Here is a 20,432-nt window from a genome sequence, read left to right as displayed (position 1 = left end):
GTGATTGAGTCCGCACATGCTTCGTTAAGAAAACGTATCCTTAATTTGCCAATGTTTGAGGGAGGGAGATAATAAAAGTGTAAATTTAGATCAAATTAAGATTCTTTTTTTTTTCCTGTGCCGTTAACCTGACTCTGCTTTGTAAAGATGTGTTCTAGGAATTCCTAAAGTGTTAACACACAGGTTGAGAGTTACTATGTGCTTTACTAATCATAAGTAGCAGTTTCAGATCTCCTGAGGCAAAACTGTAACAACTTGAAATGACTTTTGATGTCTTATTTGGCATTTGTCATGGGAGAGGAGAGGAGAGCGCAAGCACTTACTGTGGGCTCAGTTTTAAGCAGCTGTCATTTTTTCCTTTGGTCTCTATCAGCCTTTTAACTCTGGCTTCTTGGAAAATGCTTATCCTCAACTATAAACACCAACTTCCTGTTTCAGTTTGTGTCATGAGGACTGAAGAACAACCAAAAAGTTTCGATCCAGTAGTGTCAAATATTGGCCTCCTGTACGATGCCGCAGTCATCTCTGAGTTGGTGCCTTAACGCACCAGTCGCAGCAGCACGCGGTGATAAAGGACCAGTGAGAAAATCTTTATTTTATCTTCGATTCATTTGTGTCCTCTGTGGGAACTTTTTCACCTTTTTATTTGTTTCAGCTTCATTCCTTTTTTACTTTTACTTTCTTTTGGTGGGGTTCAGGAAAAGACCGATGGGTTAAAGTACGTCTGTTCACAACATTAACCCTTTACGTCTCTGAAATGTGTGATGAGTCACCATCGCCCAGGCTGGTTGCATCACAGCACAGACATCGAAGGACAGCTTGTTGATAAATTTGAGGTGCCAGTGACTTTGTGGGATTTGATGAGAATAAGAACATCTCTCAAAAGTAATCCTGTTAGCTGTATGCTGTTGGAGCATGGAGCACAATCTAATAAACAATTTACATCAGCTGTGACTGAGAAGCAGTTATTGAGAAAGAAGTGTACCTCCGTGATTAAATTGTCGTTGCTCTAATAGAAACCAGGTGCCGCAGAGCTGTGTAAATGTTTTCCCATGGATTTCTGTGAGCAGTGCAGCCTTAAGAGATTCAGACCTGACAGCATTACATGCTTTGTCATTCAATTAAACAATAGCTACGTACGCTTGTCATGCCAGTTTTACATTCTTCAAGCCTGCTTATACAAACTTTGACCCCTGTGGACTTCTACAGAAGCTCCATGGCATGGGGAATAATTTTTATGAGTTTTTGAAATTTACCTCCCTCTTACTTTAATTCTGGATGTAAAGTTACGTAACATACTGCAGCAACAACAAATATAAATAAACATGAGAAATCTACAGTTCATCTGTTAAAGGATTAAAAATAAATGATCATCTATTTTGGATTTAATGGCTTTTAAAAGAACGTTAACTAAAGGAAGAAACCATTACGACACAACAGACGGCCCTCTAAGAAAACAGAATTAGTGGCCACTTTAATGGATTGGGACCAAAGTCGGCCCCTCCTTCCCCGACCGCATAATCTAAACCCAGATATACACCACATGTGTGGCTCTGCTGGAAAAATGAACTCGGCTTGGGAATATATGGTCAGGAAATTTATAGCACATGCCTGAGACGAGCCCTCAGGGGCAGGGATGGAGGTTGAGGAGAGATCTCCCCACTCCCTGTGCCTTGTTTCCATTAGGCTGGGAAGTGCAATCTCCCAGACATGTCGAGGGGGCCTGGTGTAAGACCCTCCTGGCCAATAACATGACCCATTCACAGAAGAGAAATCAGTTTCCTCACATCTGGGATTTTCCCACTGCAGCTATGGGACAGCATTCCACATCAGTCACCAGACACGGGCACAGACAACGCTCAAACACTGGAATGCACATATCTAGTGCACAAGTAAATATCAGCATGTTTATCTGTATGTGTTTGTGAAAGAAGGGCAGAGAAAGTGAACACACACACACACACACACACACACACACACACAAAAAGTCCTGAAAGTGCGGCACTTTTTCAGGGAAAACGTGAAAATGGGTTCTTTCTAAAAGCTGCCTGGCCAAAATAAACAAGCGGGTGAGTCAGCAAAGGGAAAACATTCTCAGGCTGACTGATGTTTCCTCTCTTTGCATCTGCTGTTACTTCTGCTGCCATGGACCGCTCCAGAGGCTAAGTCATTGTCTAACCACAATGATCCTCAGTTCGATAATGCTCGTCTTTACTGTGCAAGTGGTTTCTTTTTAAAGTAAGTGGGGTTTTTCCTCTCTGGTGATTCACATTAAAAGAGGTCAAAACCTAGCTGCCGCACTTCCTCCATCACCTTTGCTCTTGGGTGACAGGGATGGTATTGTCTGTCTGCCGGTTCTTGCCTTCTACGTCACTGAGCCTCATGCCTTGTTTGCATTGTCGAGATCATGTCTCCACTGTCCTGTTTTCAGCCCATGTCTGCTACAGTCTGCTGTGGTAAATTAAAGATTGTGTTGTCCTTTGACATTCTGGGCCTTTTCTCTGTGGGCTTCCTGGGTCATGTGACCAGTGGAAAACAAAGCGCTTGGCTCGACCTGACCCTGATCCTTTCTAAGAATTCACAGGATCAAATGAAACAGTTTCTTTATTTAAGTGTGTTTTAGTCCTCCAAGCTGCATATTAGCCCGAGGTGAATCAGCGGGGCTGAAAATAGCACCATGCTCATCACAGGCGGCCAGTGGTGAACCCAGAAAAAGCATCCAGATTTTCTCACATAAATTCCATTCCCGTCACTTAACAGTGGCAGATCCCCTTAGACACAAGTGCAGATAAAGACTGTCACACACTGAGAAATATTTAATTTCTTCACTGTAGACGGGCAAATTTCAAGGTTTTACCTCATAGGAAGTCTTTGATGTTTGTGCCATAAGATGCGAAGCATGTAGATGTTATCGTTGTCGTGTCAGATAAATGAAGATCAGAGTAGTTCTACGTGCAGTCTCTGAGTCTCCCTGACGCCACATAATTTCACTTTCAGACAGAACAAATGGAAAACTGAGCCCTTCGTTAATATTCTCGGCTGCACTCTCTTTGGTGCTGAGATATCTCACTGTGTGACCTTGCTCTAATGTTTAAATCACCTGTCCTGCTCGGAGGACAAAACGGTCTGTTTCCTTACTAAATGAAGCAAAGTCACATCAGATTCGTACTGAGAGGGCAAACTGGGGCTAGCAGAGGTTTATTCATTTAAGAAAGTGTCGGTCCGTGTGTTTAGAATGGATTTAAACCTGTTACAACCGTAATCCCAGCTGGTGCCCAAGAAATGAATTCAGCTGATATGATATCACTGCTCTTAGGTCATGCGCTGCCTGAGTGAGCATACAATAATAGGAGGAAATTCCTAAAATAATCATGGTAGAATGATTATTGGAGCTGCTGTCGTGCCGTGGCAGCAGCCAGCTTAGGAAAGCTCACTGCGTTTATTCTTCAGAAGGTTTCTTTTCTGTTGCGCATTTTTGTTGAATGGGTGAACCTGCTCTAACCTACCTGGAGAGAACTGTCTGTAATAGCTGACACATACACTCACAGGCCACTTCATTAGGTACACTTGTTCTGTTGCTCATTAACACAAATATCAGCTCAGGTAATCACATGGCAGCAGCTCGGTGAGCTTAGGCACGTAGGCATGGTCAAGATGACCTGCTGAAGTTCAAACTGAGTGTCAGAATGGCGAAGAAGGGCATGGCCGTTGGTGTCAGATGGGCTGCTCTGTATTTCAGAAACTGCTCATTTACTGGGATTTTACCACGTAACTTTCTCTAGGGTTTACAGAGAATGTCCCCAAAAAGAGAAAATATCCAGTGAGTGGCATATCTCGGGGCAAAAATCCCTCGTTGATGACAGACAAGAAGGGCCAGACTACTTCGATCTGTTATGAAGGCAAGAGTCGCTCAATCACATGGTTCAACCAAGGTATGGAGAAGAGCATCTCTGAATGCACAACCAGCCAAACCTTGAAGCAGATGGACTACAGCCGCAGAATACCAACCTACATTCCAACCCTGTCAGCTGAGAACTGTAAACTGAGGCTACAGTTTGTATTAGCTCATCAAAATTGGGCACTAGAAGATTGGAAAAACATTGCCTGGTCTGATGAGTCTTGATTTCTGCTGTGACATTCAGATGGTAGGGTCAGAATTAGGTGTAAATAACATGAAAACATGGATCCATCCTGCCTTCTATCAGTGCCTCAGGCTGCTGGTGTTGGTGTAATGGTGTGGGAGGATATTTTCTTGGCACACTTTGAGTCCCTTAGTACCAACTGAGGATCATTTAAATGCCTTGTCCACCCCTTTAGGACCACAGTGTGCCCATCTTCTGATGGATGCCTCCAACAGGATAATGTGCCATGTCACAAAGCTGACTCTGTATGGCCTCCTCAGTCACCAGATCTTAATCCACCTTTTGGGATGTGATGGAACAGGAGATTTGCATCATGCATGTGCAACAAACAAATCTGCAACAACTGTGTGATGCTATCATGTCAACATGAACCAAAATCTCAAAGGAATGCTTCCAGCACCCTGTTGAATCTATGCCACAAAGAATTAAAGCAGTTCTGAAGGAGGTCCAACCCGGTACTAGCAAGGTGTGCCTAATGAAGTGGCCATTGAGTGTACGTCAGTCATACATAAGAGAGAAAGAACTGACTGACTGCTCATAGCTTAATTTTTTTTACATTGTATCAAGTAATATAGTTGTAAAATTATTACTGATCACCCCGCGCATAGAATACCTATAATATAATAATTTATCTCATTTATTTATTTTAGTCTTCCTTTTCTGGGTTTAGGGATTGTAATGCAGTGACAGTACTGGAGAAAGTGATTGCTCACTTGTGGATTCTGTCATTTGAGAGCCACGGTGTGTATTTGTGATGGTGGGTGGGGTGGTGAAAGTGGGGGTGGCTTGGAGTTCGTGAGGCCTTCAAGTGCTCTACGTACACCTCAGGGTCCTGCTTGAAAATGGACTGAATGCTCTGACCTTGTATCCAACATCACGGCACTGTGCAAAATTTTAGTTGCAATTCAAAACAAGTGTTACATAAAACAACAAATGTTTTTGTTTTAATAAGCACTCGACTTAAGCAGGAATTATTTGGCAGATACGGATTGTTAGAGAGTAAAATTTCAGCCAATACTGAAAAGAGAAATTGATGGGGTCACTGTTTATTAACTTTCCAGCAATGCATTTCACAAAGTAATTAATAGGAACCCACCGAGAAGACACTGCTTGGCGTCTTGTACTGCTCACATGACGGCCAGTGTTGCAAACAACGGAGTCCAGAAATATTTGCTGCACAAACTATGTGCATTATGTTATGACAGGGGTTAAAAAGTAGCTAATATTCAAAAGCAGTGAGCATGTGTACTGTTTTAACTATTGCAATTCATATATTTTCAATGTATTTGACCTTTTGTTCTGTATTTACTAGAAATATTTACTATGTTCTGCTTGCATATGTTTGCTTTCTATATCTTTCTCACATGATTTTACAAAGCCTGTAACCAAAGTTCTCTTATTGTGTTCCTTGGGTGCAGAACATCTGCAGGAACTCATAAAATCATAAAATGTGACATTTTTGAACCAGTAAATTTATTAGCTATACTTTCGTTTAATGCATAAGCTCGTGAATACATTTTATTCAAAACAGGACTTCTAAAATTATGTAATGTGACCATCTGTTGTTCCCATCAGCCCTCCAAGCTTCCCTCCTTTCTCAGCCAGTTTCTTTACCCTTTTGCTGCACAGATCATGTCTGTTCTACTGACAGTTCCCATGTTTCCCGCCGTATTTGAAGGCGTCGTGCGTGTAGACAAGGCTGTGCGCAGACACACGTGCGCACACACACAAACACATCTGGTGAGAAGTGAGAAAGCCGCACTTACTGTCACTTTCTTACTTTTACTCGTGTTGCTGGTTTCCGTTTCTCACTGGGACCGATAGATTTATCTCCCCTCAACATGGTAACAACTTCGTCTGAAGACCGGGCACCGGGGGCAGGTTTGCCGCTGGTATAACAGAGAACTTGAAGCCGGGAGGGGGGAAAGGTGACTTTGTGTCGGGTGTTTTAAGGAGTTTGTGAGAGACCAAGAGGATTTTGTTATTATGTCCAAGTGGAGGATTTGAGATGAATTCTAAGAGAAAGTCAGCGAAACTGAAGCTTCGGCGGTCTTTCAGCGAGCAGCTGCGGAGCTCCACATCCAAAGCCTGGGATTTACTCTGGAAGGGTGTCAGAGAGCGGAGACTGGCAGGTCAGTAGCCCGCTTCAGGTCAGACCTTAGCCCGTTTAATAGGGTGAAGTAAAGCAGCAGCAGAGACTGAGCTGAACCCATCCTGTTGTTGTGGAATTTTTTTTTTAATTAGTAGAAAAACAAATTATCATTATGGCATAAATCACAATGTGCACTGATCAGAGGGACATTTACAGAAGCGAAGAAGAAAAAACACTTTATGAATGTGGCAGGCTGTTAATTTGTTTTTTATTGGTAGATTTTTTTTTTCATGTCGATACTCTCGATCCTGATTATCCTAAAATATCTTAAATCACTCCACCTGTGCATGAAGTCCTGTGTCGTTTAAAAATTAAAATGTGACTAAGTTGCATTCATAGTTGAAGGTGTAGATAGTTGGGCAGTAAACAAAAAAAAACTGTTTTAGTAAGTGTCATCAATTTATAGCACATGCAGGAAAAACATTTCTACTGTATATTAGTTTATTTCTATAGTACAGCTTTTTTTTTTTTTTTTTTAAGATTTACGAATGACAGTGGGCTGGTGATACCGCAGGGGGGCGCTGATGAGTAATTCAACACTTGAATGAGCTTGAATGAAACAATATAAGATTTTTTCTCCAAATAATTTACGTTGTTAAGATGATATTATGCTCATAAGACAATTTTAAGCATGTTTTATCTATTTACTAAAAAAAATATCAGTGTACTTCAGTTTAATTATTATATTCTAGTTGTTGGAGAGTAGATTTTTGCTTAGCTATAATTACAGTATTTCTGCAGGGTGACATTATTGTGTATGGTTTTCCTGCCACTCTCTTTGATATTATAGAGCCCATTTATCTCCCATTTCTTTATTTGCTTATTTGAGTACAAATAAACCCAAGCAACTATGTAACAGCATTGAAAATCTCTACGCATATTACCTTTGACCCCTTAAAATGCATCTGTCTCTCTTAAGATATGTGCCGCCCAGCATTATTCTGTCAAGCTGAGCTTTGTTTTCCAAGTAATATCACATAAAGCATACATGTTAATTTTTTTGTGATATGCATGAAATTAAGTAGATATAAAAGCCATTTAATGATAGTAAAAGAGATTGAAATATTTACTGTAATAGACACAATATTATCTTTGTAAAAAAAAAAAAAAAAGGCAGGGGGGGGAATTACTTCTTTCAGCACTACATGTGGTGTGTTACACAATGTGGACAATGTTTAATTTTTAAGCTCCTCTGGGATAAATTTAAGTTAATAATTTGAAGGTCAGTTTTTGCCGCAGTGGTTCTCTGAATGGTCCTGAGAGCATTGCATCATAAGTGCACGTCAATCATCTGTGCAGTTACTCAAGTGTACCGCCAGGGGCAGTAAAGTGACCAAATTAGCGCCTTATGTGGGAAAACCACATGAATTACAAAACAGCTCCGTCTAAGCTGGTGGAGCTGAAGCGCTGAAATCCTTCCAGTGGAGACCAGATGTTTTATGTGAGGCATCAGAGCTTCAAAGTTGTTGCTGAGTTTGTGCGTAGAGTTGTATAGTTTGTGTATGAGATCTGATACATGTTTGGCTCAGCTGTGAAGCCTGCTTAGGGACGGCACTGATGCAGCAGCTGAGGCTGTCCGTGTCTGGATATCTGACACATTAATCTTGCATTCTTTTCCATATGCAGCATGTGATGTGTGCCATGCATCTGGCTGACACTGGGAGCTGCACATGTAGACCCTGAACAGTGAGCATGCTGCATATAGACCTGACCCTGATGCAGATGAGTGACAGATGGGGAATGCTTTGAATGTTTTTTTGTTTTTTTAACCCAGCACAGAAGCTGTTTTATTGTTTCCTGCCTGCTTGATGTTGTATAGATTCATATTTTTTGGATAGTTTGTTTCCTCAGTGTATATGTAGATAATAGGGATGGCACGATACCAGTTTTTTTAGGTTCGATATTGATAACGATATTTTATCTGCCGATACCGATACAAATCCGATCTTTAAAAAAAAAAAACTATTGATTTCAAATGCCTGGATACATTTTACATACGGCAACAGTCTCACACACAACAAAATCAAAATCTTTTTGTTGTCCCACGCACAAGGCAGTGGCACCAAAGCTCTGGAACGGTTTACTACTCCAGCTCCATTTAGCTGACTCTGTGGAGTCTTAAAAAAAACAGTTGAAAACCTTTGTTTTCTGTTTTCAACTGTTTTTTAAACTTTACTTACTTACACCAATCACTCTATCACCTGAATCCTGTTGCTCCTATGTTAGAAGGTGATGCATTGGCTTATTATGCATTGGCTTTCTTCCGCTCCATCTGAGCTCACCGGCTCCGCTTGTGCAGACAGACTGCACGTAAATCAGCTGATTGCTGTTGTTTTCTTATTACTGTTTATGTTGAAAAACTAGGGGCTGCATGAGCGTAATCTTGTAATGCTTTATATTCACAAGCATTCTCCTAAATAGGTTTCTACCGCACTTCTATATTTAGTCACTAATCAGGGATTAAAGTATAAAAAATATTTTGACGGGGAAGGGGTCCTTCCGGTACCGGACAATCACTAGCAGCACAGCGAGCACAACACACAAACACGCAGAGAGCGGTGGAGGCAGAAAAAACATGTCAGCGATGATCGCTCAGTGTCAAAGGGAATCCGTCGCAGCATCGGAGAACTGATCCCCTGATCTCCACTCCATTCCAGTAGGTGGCGGTAATGCAGCTCTAAGCTGGTTTGGTCAACCGCAGACCCACAAGAAGAAGAAGACGACGGAGAACTGTAATGCAGCTAATGTGGGTCGGATCGGATCGGATTGTATTTTTTATTTCTTTCCGATATTCAATCCAGGAATTTAGGCCAGGATCGGCCCGATACCGATACTGAATATCGGATCGGCGCATCCCTAGTAGATAATGGTAAGGGGCTACCACAGCGAGTAGGTCTGTGTATTTGATTTGATGACCTTCCTGATGCAACCACAAAGGGGATTTGCTGGAACCAAACCAGGAAAGTGCCAAGCAAATGTGTTAACCACTTAACTTATGGAGCCACTAGCCATCCAGCATTCCAGATATCACTGGATTTTTAAGAAATTTAGTCTAGTCTGGGTGTAGGCCCCTGACACGAGATGGATTTAGTCTGTCAGCAAAGAACTTACACACCCCTCCAAATGTATTGGAACAGTGAGGCCAATCCCTTTATTATTGTTGTAGACTTAAACCATTTGCATTTGACATAAAAAAAATTTTTAAAAATCAACATCTCAGCTTTTATTTCCAGGTATTTTCATCTGGATCTGGTGCACAGTTCAGAAGATGGCGCCTTTTGTCTGAGCCCACCATATTTTGTGAGCAAAAGTTGATCTTTTAATGTAAAATCCAAATGTTTTCAGTCTACAGCAAAAATAAAGGGATTGGCCTCACTGTCCCAGTACTTTTGGAGGGGAGTGCATGATGTCACGTTGCTGGAGGTGACCCATTTACAGTCTAATGCTGAATAATGGCAGCTGTTTCACAAAGTGTGTTTGCACCTTAAAACACTACAGATTTTTTTGACAGTTGAATTTGTGTGCCATCTCATATTACGAAGGTCACTCTGCAGCAATCAAGAGCCAAACTTAAAAAACAAAGCTTTAATAGGCTTTATCGACATCTATGAGATTATTATGTGTTCATCACAGATTCACTTTAATGTTGGAACAAAGTACTGATGGATGAACTGCAGCTCTTTTTTGCGTGTAATGATCCCTGTCACCACCTCCCAGTTGTAGAACATGTTTGCTACATCAGAGTGGTGTTTTAACCCAAAAATATTCCATCTCTGCTCACCTGTGGGCCCCAAGCTTCAACTCCACAAAGCAGATTTTTTTTTTAGAATCACACCTGGCTGATGTTGGATATGCTGGATATTCATTTAAGTAGCAACAGAGTAATCCAAGCGAAGCTTGTTGTAAACCAGTCAATGGTGGCACCGTTACTTTATAGCATTTAGATTATTCAGTTTACTTCAAATGACAGTTTCTTAAAATACCTGAATTACAGTGTTTCATAATAATGAGAGTGGAAACATGAAAATGCAGTTGCATCCAATTTTATATCAGTAAGCTTTTCCCCCGCCTCCCATTCAGTTTCTCTGTAAAGCAAATTAGTTGATAGATTATTTTAGGACCCTGCCTCTTGCCCTATGACAGCTGGAATAGGCTCCACCCCTCCATGACCCTGAAAAGGATAAGCGGAAGAGGATGCATAGATTATTTTAGGTGATTTTATTTGACACTAGCACAAAGCGGCTTGTGGTTGTGTTCTTCTTAAACTATGAGATATGTGTGTGACGTACTCTACTATTTCTAAGAGTGCATGAATTGAACAGAACCTGAGATGCAGGAGAGAAGCCTCTTGGGACACACCTGTGTTTATGGAACAACCCGGCAGCTTCAAGCAGCTTATTTCCCACTACAGTCAAGATTAAGATCTCAGTGGGCACAGAGTCTCGCTCAAAAAAAAAAAAAAAAAAAAAAAGGATATTTTCTGTGTCAACATCCAAGAGCTGAAGTGGGTTAAAAACTTTAACCACCTCATCATATGCAGCTCAACTGGTCTTGCAGTATTTAAGCGTGATGAGCACCCGGACCTAAATTCAATAGTCAGAAATGTGGTGGCTCATGAGGTGGAAATCTTCTGTCACGCTGGGGTTATTCATAAGCCTTAACCACAGGAAAAATGGCCACACCAGAACCAAGACTGGCCAGTGCAGATTACATGTGTCTGCCGCTGCATAAAACCACATCAGACGAGCGTCTGCTAACTCCAGCTGATTCCCCAAAAGTTCCCCTTTTGTAATCACATTTGGCTGAAAGTGAGTGGAAAGTAATGAAGGTTTGACATGCATTAAATGTCTGCATTATAGTTTGGGCATAATGATGAAGTGTGGTAGTGGCACTATACATATATATATATATATATATATATATATATATATATATATATAAATATATATATATATATAAATATATATATATATATATATATAAATTGGACATGATTCAACCCTCGTTTTAGTTTAAGAAACATAATTTCCCATATCATTTTTTCCTTTATGAAATATATGAACAAAAAAATCCACTCTGTCAGCCAGCGTGTAACAGAGCCTTAGTACATGTTTGTGCATCTGTAATGTGAGTCTGGATTCCTGTTGTCATGTGCTATAGCAGTTGAGCTCTGAAACCCAGACAGGGGCATGCTGAAACAAGTCTGATAAGGGCTGGAGTCACAGCTCTCCCTCTGAGGACAGACCACAGCCGTTTCATCGTGGCGCGCGGCACAGAGTCGAACACGAGGACATCTCTGAGTGCCGGAGATGTTGTAGCTCTTTCACGATCACCGTTCAGGTATTTGAGCGTGGACGAGACGGAGACACCATTAATCTCATTCATGATTCCGTAATGTGATACGTGTGATGCCCTTGGTGTGATATTCATCGTCTAGACAAAAAGGAAGAGAAATGTGCATAAATGTGCGCCCTCACTTTTTTTTGTGGTTCACACCTTTAAGCCATTCTTTCACAAGATGAATGAATACAGGTGTTTGTGTGCATACAAAAATAAATGTATACATTTAAAAACAAGAGTCGCCACCCAATTAAATCAAATGAATAGCATCACACCAACACCTACTACTTCTAAAAAAGCAACAGCCTTGTATGAAAATAGCTCCGCTTGAGGGTGTGGGGAGGGCCATTAAACCCAGGAGAAGTTTATGAAAATGTGCAGCGGGCTCTGAAGTGTGCTGCTGAATTGTGGTCTTTGTGAGCTTAAGCTAGGGTGGATTATGGCAGCCAGGGAGAAGAACAGACAGGGGCTGTGTTTAACTTGGTTGTTTGCCTATTTGTGCTGTATTCACGTGTGCGGCGCCACGCTCACGCTAAACAGACAAGTCTGTATGCTGAGGCCCGAACAGTCACCGAGAGAGTGGCGGGGGCCTTGATTGGCGCTGGGTGGGTCTGCTGGTACCAAAGCACATTTCAGGTGTTAGAAGACTTTTTTTATTTTATGGTGTAAACTGACTGACAGGAGTGGAATATATGATTTAGTTGGTCAGGCCAAATGGAGTAAGTTACTTGTTTTTGAAAGTATTTGAGATTTTTTTTTTTAAATCTCCAAAAATATGTTACATTTGATTTTTATCAACATTTATTTTTAAAATTCCTCCAGTTTGTCCAATATCTCAGTTTGATATATGACTGTAAGCACAACATGGATTCCTTTTGGTGCAAAATAGAAGCACACATTGGCTTTTTGTATAAAAACAAAAAAAAGGTTAATTTTCAAAAGCAATAGGAAAACTGTGCAGTATTCTTGGAATAATCTGCAGAAAGATCTAGACCATACCACCAAAAGCCATTTTCATGCATAAGTTTTGCTCAGTATCAGAAGAACAGGGTTGGGATATTTTCCCAAAATAATAGTCCATATAAGATGTGTTTCCGGTTCTGGAAATAACCCATGTGGTTTTGTTAAGGGAGCTGCCTGAATAGGGCACAGATGAAGTGCTCAGTCCAGGCACTGTTCATACATTGGTGCAATCCAACAGCTTAAAAAGCAGCTCATATCGGATCCCACCATATCGGGGTGTTGTTATACCATTAATAAGCATAATCACAAAGAGGGAACGTGTGATTCTACTCTACTCTTGCATATGTAGCATTTTAATACATTGTGCATTTGTTTGGCAGTTACTTTGTTACTGTCTATAAAAATAAAATGATCTTGCTGACTTGTCAAAAATAAATAAATACAGGGGGGAAAAAACTATATACAAGGCTAAAGCTGTAATAATAGTGATTATCCCATAAATGTTAATGAAGACTCCTTTTTTCTTTTGTTCTTCGCTGCGTCCTAGTTTGATTGATGCCTGTTGGCCCACGTCTGCCTTAAATTAGTGAGAAGAAAGTGAAACGCCCATTAAGTCTTTATATACCAGCTACAACAGCTGTGATTATGAGTAACCATTACATAATACTAGTCAGGTTGCAAGAAAGTGAGAGTAAACTTTATTGTCTCAGGGAGGGGGAGGATTTGATCTTGGACATCAGAATTGAAGACTGATCTTTATTCTTCAGTTTAGCCAAGTCCTACAACTTAAAGCAATTTTCACTCTGAGTAGCCGACACTTTGTAGGCAACCTACTGAGAGTGCTTCCTGTGACTGTAAGAAGAGGCATTTATGTGGTGGGGGGTGGGGGAACATTCTCAAACCGAGGAGAGCTTCTCGCTCTCCTTCCCTTTCTCTGGCTTTCTCTAAAATGGCACAGGGAACTTCTCGTGCAGTAAATTTGGTACCTCTGTGACCTGCAACAGCAGAAGTGTTGTTCTAAGCGCAGGGAGGGTCCGAAAGCCACTATTTTTGTAAGCCCTCCCAAACCATCCTCTCCTGCTCTCCTTACTCAGCTCATAGGCATTCCAGTGGTATTTATATTTCCCTCCAGAGCAGGGGGAAGTTGACAAGTATTCACACAGACATTGGATTCAGCTCAGAAAGGTGGGCAGTACTCCTACTGCCTGCTTGCTATTGGCTTCACTGTGGTCACATGGCCTGCAGAGACAGGCTGAAGTGTTGGCACTCCTCCTCCCATAGCCTCTGCTGTGCCCTCCCTCTCCGCTCACATTAGGCTTTTTGCGCATGTATGTGAAGTTTTCTGTTGGTCAGATCCTGTGTGGTTGAGTGTGTATCAGCCAGGGGGATAGGGGCTTGTTTAGAAAAAACAAATCTAACAGTTATGTTTTGGGAGCTTCCGGAATCCACGGGCAGTGAGTGTCTGGGGAGTATGACCCCAGAGACTCAGGATATTTACCTGAGAATGGACCATCACCGCAGACGCTCCGGCTACAGGCTGGGCAGGATTATTGCCAGGCAGCAACTACTCAAAAAGATTGCTGGAGGTAGGAGAGTTGTTAGGATAGAAGTGACTGTTCAGACCATTAGTTTAGTCTGTTGGTCCCAGGACGACGTGCTGACATGTGAGCAAGGGTGTTGTTTTGTTGGGGATGAGCTGACTGTCTTTGTCAAATATCAGTTGGGATCACTGTTGGTTTCTCGCTTATTTCCAGATGAAAATGAAATTCAGTGGTAACACCCTTTTAAAAGACAGATGCAGTAGGAACAGGGTGTGCTTATGTGTGTCACTGCAGGAAAATACCTGACCTTTAGCCAGCAGGTAGTCAGGGGTGCAGAGGTGTTAAATAATTGGTATTGACTGACTAACAAATACAGAGAGGTGATAAGCTATAGGGTCAGTTATGTAAGAAGAGCTGAGCCCACAGTGCAAACAAGATATATCAGTAAATGTCTCAGCTTGACAGTTTTAAAGTCGTCTGTTCATCAGGTGAGCGCTTCGCATTCAGCTCTCCCCAGGGCCTCTAACATCTTTAAATACCTGGAGACTTAAATCTGCTCTCCAGAGGCCAAGAGGGCGCGTGCACAACAACAGAGAGGACTAACTGCTACAACTCCTGCTCCCTCATGCAGGTGTGGGCGCTCTGCCGCCACCGGATCAAAGGGTGGCTGCATTTCATAACCGAAGAGGCTTCATTGCTAAGAAACTTAGGTCATCAGATGGTAATGTTCATAGTTCTTGTCTCAGTCACAGTAACAAGAGCATGAGTCAGATAATGCAGCCTTGTGTGGGTAAGATTTCCTGTGTCACCACAGAGGACTGGGGCAAAGCACAAGGCTTGTTTTTGATTGTGATGATGTAAAAGACACACAGAAGTCTGCTGTTGGGTGGACCTGTGAATGTGCCCCAGAAGTGCGTGTGTGTACGCTCGTTTTCAGGTGGAAATCTTTATGATCTGTTGTTTGCTGACATGTGGAGTCACGTAACCTGGCGTGTGTTTACAGATCGGCTGACAGCAAACCAACAATCTGGGTCATCTTTGACATGGACAGAAAACATGGATGTTTAAAGTGCAATTTAAGATTCTTTGTTCCAGGTTAAGTCATTTTAGTAACGGCTTTTATTTTTCGGTGAGATCTCATTTGTCCTTTTTATCAGGCACGTAACATCTTGTGCTGTCATATCAGTTTGAAATGCTGAAGACAACAGTGAAGTAGTATTTTAACGGGCTGGCTGCAGAGCCACAGAATTGATCTTTGTGTGTTGGCAGTAGCCTCTGCATTCCAGCTGGCCAGCCCTGTTGATATAGCAGGTTGAAAGTGAGCGTGGGTCATGGTGATGGGCAGCGTTACTCACGTATTGTTTCATCCCGAATTCCAGGAAAGCCCGTTTGGTTTTGGTCACGTTTCCGATTAGATGAGATTTCAAAGTATCCAGAGCTATCTGCGTGGGATCCTGCTGAGTCCTTTATTTGTTATTGTCCAAATATTCTGCCTTTGCAGCGTGGAGAGTAGATGAATGTTAATGCACAGCTGTGTGAATTAAGATGGGAAGACAAAGGTATGTTGGATGGTTGTGTGTGTGAAGGCCTCTGTGTATTATGTAGAAATGTTTCTCCCTCCCTGAAAATATTTCTGAGATTTCAGAGGAGTATCCCACATGTTATTACTCTGGAAGGCCCTACAGTCTGTCTGCAGATTTGTTTTTGCCCTCTCCCTCAATTCCTCCCTGCTCAGCCCTTCCCAGGATTCTCAGGATTTCTGCATCTGTTGTTCCTATTCATAGATCAGAAATACATGCTGTGCATAATACATTTAAACGTGCATTTTTGTCCAGACACTGCACATAGTCTCTGGACAACAGTGTGTCCATGTTTTGTGCTTTTGCTCTTGTGTAGGTTTTCTGAATCATACATTTGGTCTTGTACCAAAAGTCAGCGCAAACCAAACTTATGTCAGTGGGCGCGTATTTCTTACGTTAAAAATTACGATTTTCATCTGTTTTCCTAAAAACTGTGCCAGACTGTCATGAAAACTGACTGTTCATCGATTGTTCACGGCCCATTTTTTTCCCCCGTGGAAGCGTTCCTGTTTTGCCATGGAAAACTTCTGGAAGCTTCATCAGCACTTTGCTGGAAACCCTGAGCGGCTGAAAGCTTCACTGTTACACTTTCTCCCTTACTGTGTTGGGTCCTTTTCCTCAGCGTGGGGCTGTTGTGCTTGAACAAGAAGCTCTGTCCAGTGTGACCCTTCCATGGCCTTCCTTCATGGCTTGTTGACCTTGGTGCAGCCAGTGAGTTCCACTCTCTGGCTTGGAGAGGCCATTAGTGCTCTCTTCCGTAGCTAAGGACAATGTACTTGTTTTTTAAAATGACACAAGAGTAGCAGCTGTGTGTGTGTCAGTGAATCTGTCTGTATCCAGTAAATATCTGGTATGTCCTGTCTTTATTGTGCTGTCACCCACATGTGTACTTATGCTGTCACACAGCAGTATTCACACTAGTATGTACGCAGTTACCTGTTATTTTATGAAATTTAACTGCCATTTTGTCTTATAAACACATATATTTATATTTTCTGCAGTGTTTAAATGACTAAAAGAGAAAAGTTACTGCGGCATAAATGTTTGAGTGGGATAATGTGTGTAACGCTCGCAGATTTTTAAGTAGTTAGCACAGCGAAGACAGGGACCCTTGAGCCTGTTAAGAGGACAAGCTGTACTGTCTGTCCTCTGTTCTTCCTCTGACTGGATTGTTTGAAAACTGCATTGGAAGTGGGTTTGCATTGTTCTGCCTTTTGAGAGGTTGTATCAGCAGAAGGGGCTCTTCAAAGTAAGGAATCCAGTGAGACCATGCCCTGTCCCTCTCAAGACTCCTCTGCAAAGTACTGCATTATTCATCAGCGGTCTGCTACAACATGTGCCACTTTTGATGAACTGAGTGTGAAACAAATATAACTGCTCCTTCTTTCAAATGGAAGTTTGATTATATGTCAAGATGCAGCCTCGCACACTGTTAACTTCGCTCCTATGAGTCCAGTTTATCTTTTATTCATGAGTGTCTGGGCTGTAGTTGAGATTGCTGTGCAGATTTTGATTGCTGCCTTAAGGGGGCAGTAAATAAAGCTGACGGGGAGGGAAAAGTAATTTTGACAATGTGCTTAGCTGGTTGTCTACATCCAACATTACAGTCATCTCACTTCAGATAATGAAATCTATGGCTTGTACTGTCGCACTTTGTTCTCCTGGATGATTACTACATTCAGTTGAAAGAATCACGGCTGTGTAATGGTTCGGCCATTGCTGCGTCCTAATCCATACTACATGCTATTTCTAATTAAGTCTGAGCATTTGGTGTGTTTACACTTGAAAAAAAATGTGATATATATGCTTTAAGCAGACAGTTTTCACTGATGCTGTAATGCAGGGCACAGGCGAAGCTGCTTACATGAGGAAAAATGTGAAATAAATCCAGGGTGTAAGCAAAGAGTCGTCTGTTCTCTTTTCCACGTGTTAATTGGATGTGACACAGCAGTGTTGCATGTACTGTATAACTTCCTGTTTACAGAAAAGTATGTTGAAATCCTTGCAAAACAGTTGGTGCAACGGTTAAAAATTACAGTTAAAGTGTAGATATTGGATGTACAAAGCTTTGGGCACATGCTGATGTTCTTCCTCTGTACTGCTGTGTGTGTGAACATTTCAAACAATGTGTTGGTTCTGTTCTGTCCAAGGTGTATTGATAGGGTGATGCTCAACAGGATAATAATTTTAGAAAATAAATATTCCAGTTGTTATACTTTTTATTGTAAATTCTATTTAGCAGTTTTTGTTTTCATATATGTATCCAGTGCTAAATAACAGATCACAAATACAATATTAACAGCTCTGAGTGGTTCTTGTTGTATATTCCTCTGTTCCTGAAGTCAGAATGTACCAACAGTTTGTTAGTTATTGGAAATTTCTTGCTTTGTTGATAAAAAACAAGTGAATGATTTAAGACTCTTATAACATCCAGGAACAAACCGGCTCATCCAATCAAACTCTGGTTAGTAAAGGTCACATTTATAAAGGTCTTCTGCAGATTTCCACTGTCTGCCTGTATCTGGCAGACTGAGCTCATATACCCTCTGTAAGCTCCTTCTCCTGTGTGTGAATCAGTTGTGGCTGACAGCTGCCACATGTGCAGAGCTAATCATTTACTAAGTCCAGATTGAAGAAATGCCTTGGCTGCACTGTAACAGGAACAGAAAGTCACATATTAACAAAAGTGCTTTGGAAAACTGCTCAGATGTTTCATATTCCACATGACACTGAGGAAAAAAAAAATCCTGCAGTGTTTTTACAGCAAATATCAGACTTATTGTCTGTAGGGATCTGACCTGAAATTTCCACATTTGCTTATATAAAAATGTATTTTGTATGAATGTGATAATATATATAGTTAACTATGTTTTACACAGTCCAAAATAATTTGTTGATTAACACACGTTTTCCTCTCAGTGCCAGAGTTTAGCACTTGACTGACCTCTTGTGTTAGAAATGTGCATTACAAGTCATAGCTGGAAAAAGTGACAGAAGTGTAAAAGCAGCGTGCAACCAGGTCACAGACATTCAGCCGCCGTCTCTCCTCTTTATAGGCTGTTCGGCCCCGACGGAGCCGAAAGAACGGTTTTACATTTTTAAGTTATTGTTCGGTGTGCATGAGGGTAAAAGTATGAATGCTCTGACTAACTTTAACTAACTCTGTCTATGGGTGACTGGCGGCCTCGGCAAGTTAAGCTGCACCTCATCATACACAACAACTCGTGCTGACAGTGTGATCCTCTCTGCTGCCACTTACAAGCCTGTTCCATGAGTGCTTCGAGGCTCCTAAGGAAATCTTGTGGCCACTCGCTTTGAAGTTGTTAATTAGGACCAGCGTCCCTAGGGATGCTCCATGCTTTTATTGTGGTGGTCCTGAGAGGGCTTTCTCACGGTAGGGGCCCTTGCTCTGACATTGGCCCCCTCTCTACCCTCTGACTCTCTGAGGCCATTCCCAGAGAAGGAGGGAACCCCACATAGTGCCCTCTGGGAACCTTTCCAAATGAGAGGAAGGAGGACCTAATGGAGCTGTGCAGGATCTTGACTTCAGAAAAGTTTCTTCAGGATGTTTTTTCCCCCCTCGTATTTTCTCTTCTCTAATTACATGTCATGTGTTACGTTATACAGTTTAGCATCTGAGCAAAAGATTTTCAAACTGTGTGGGTGCCACAACTTTACAGAACATGAGTTACAAAGCTTCCAGTAATTCTTTTTCCATGTTACTGTCAAGATTTTACATCATCTGGCTGAGTGTTTGTCAGTAATTCTCAGTCCTGCTTTAGCTAGGGCATCACTGGAAAACCAAATTACAGTGTTTACATAGACTGTCAGAGAGAAGGAAGAATTACATCCACACCACCGAGTGAGAAGTCACCATGACACGACGAGGCATGCAGCCTACAGAGTTTTACATAAAAGAAGACATGTATGGACTTTAAATCGGGATGCATCAAAGCCCTGCTGTATAAGCACTTGTTTGTAGGACAAAAGAGTTACATTTAACTACATGACCACATGGGAAACTGTAGGAACCAACTGTAACAGAGCTGGCGTAAGAGACGAGGAAGAGGGAGACAACGAGAAAAGCCCTGACAGGAGTCTTGCTGAGAGAGGAAAGAGGGGAGGGGCAGACAGCTCCAAGGAGATGTTGGTGAACAGAAAGTGGAGCTCGGGGAAAGATAGGCTCAGAGAATGACTTTTAAGGCCTTACATCTGGACTGCAGGGAGCACAGATGTCCACAGGTACAATACCCCTCCAGGATCTGTTTCAACAAGCTATGCTTCCTATATCGACATGAGGGGGGGAATCAACAATTTAAAAAAAAATGGTGTGTGTTATTACTGCTGAGCCCACATTATTAATTTTGCACTGTGTTACTTAACCGTTGACAGAGTTCATCTGAAAACTAGAGCGCTGAATAATCAGTAAAGATCACTGTGGATTGAAGAAATAGTCTAGGCTTTCAGGGATGTATGGCTGCATGAAATGAAGAAGGAAATCTGCAAAAGCCAGAGCTGATCGTTTTATCACCAAAGAAAGCAAATCCTTTAAAAGGCCCTTCAAGACGGTTTTCCGAACACTTTAATATGCATGGGAACATGGCTCCACCGCAGTGTCTGGAAGTGTTTAGCTTACGCATTGTGTCTTGGAAGTTGCTGAGGTATGTATTTCACAGAGAGCTCTACTGATTGATTTCTCCTCCATTCAGAGCTG

The 20,432-nt window shown here is 41.7% G+C and overlaps 1 protein-coding gene across 3 annotated transcripts in view; it reads left to right on the top strand.

Moving 5' to 3' along the window:
• Positions 1-20,432, top strand: part of stard13b (StAR related lipid transfer domain containing 13b) — a 62,601-nt gene that overhangs the window by 26,492 nt on the left and 15,677 nt on the right. The window contains exon 1 of one of the 3 annotated variants that reach the window (XM_030744570.1): positions 5,890-6,274. The exons of 1 other annotated variant lie outside the window; for it this stretch is intronic. In XM_030744570.1, the coding sequence (XP_030600430.1) occupies positions 6,151-6,274 (124 nt within the window). In that variant the 5' untranslated portion in view covers positions 5,890-6,150. Of the gene's footprint in view, positions 1-5,889; positions 6,275-13,935; positions 14,184-20,432 lie in introns of those variants that run through there. One more of the 3 variants, XM_030744569.1, reaches the window with a different exon arrangement.

This window comes from Archocentrus centrarchus, chromosome 13, assembly GCF_007364275.1.
Source record: "Archocentrus centrarchus isolate MPI-CPG fArcCen1 chromosome 13, fArcCen1, whole genome shotgun sequence".
NCBI classification, from domain to species: Eukaryota; Metazoa; Chordata; class Actinopteri; order Cichliformes; family Cichlidae; genus Archocentrus; species Archocentrus centrarchus.
The sequence above is the reverse complement of the archived record's forward strand: the minus strand, read 5'-3'. Positions and strand labels throughout refer to the sequence as shown.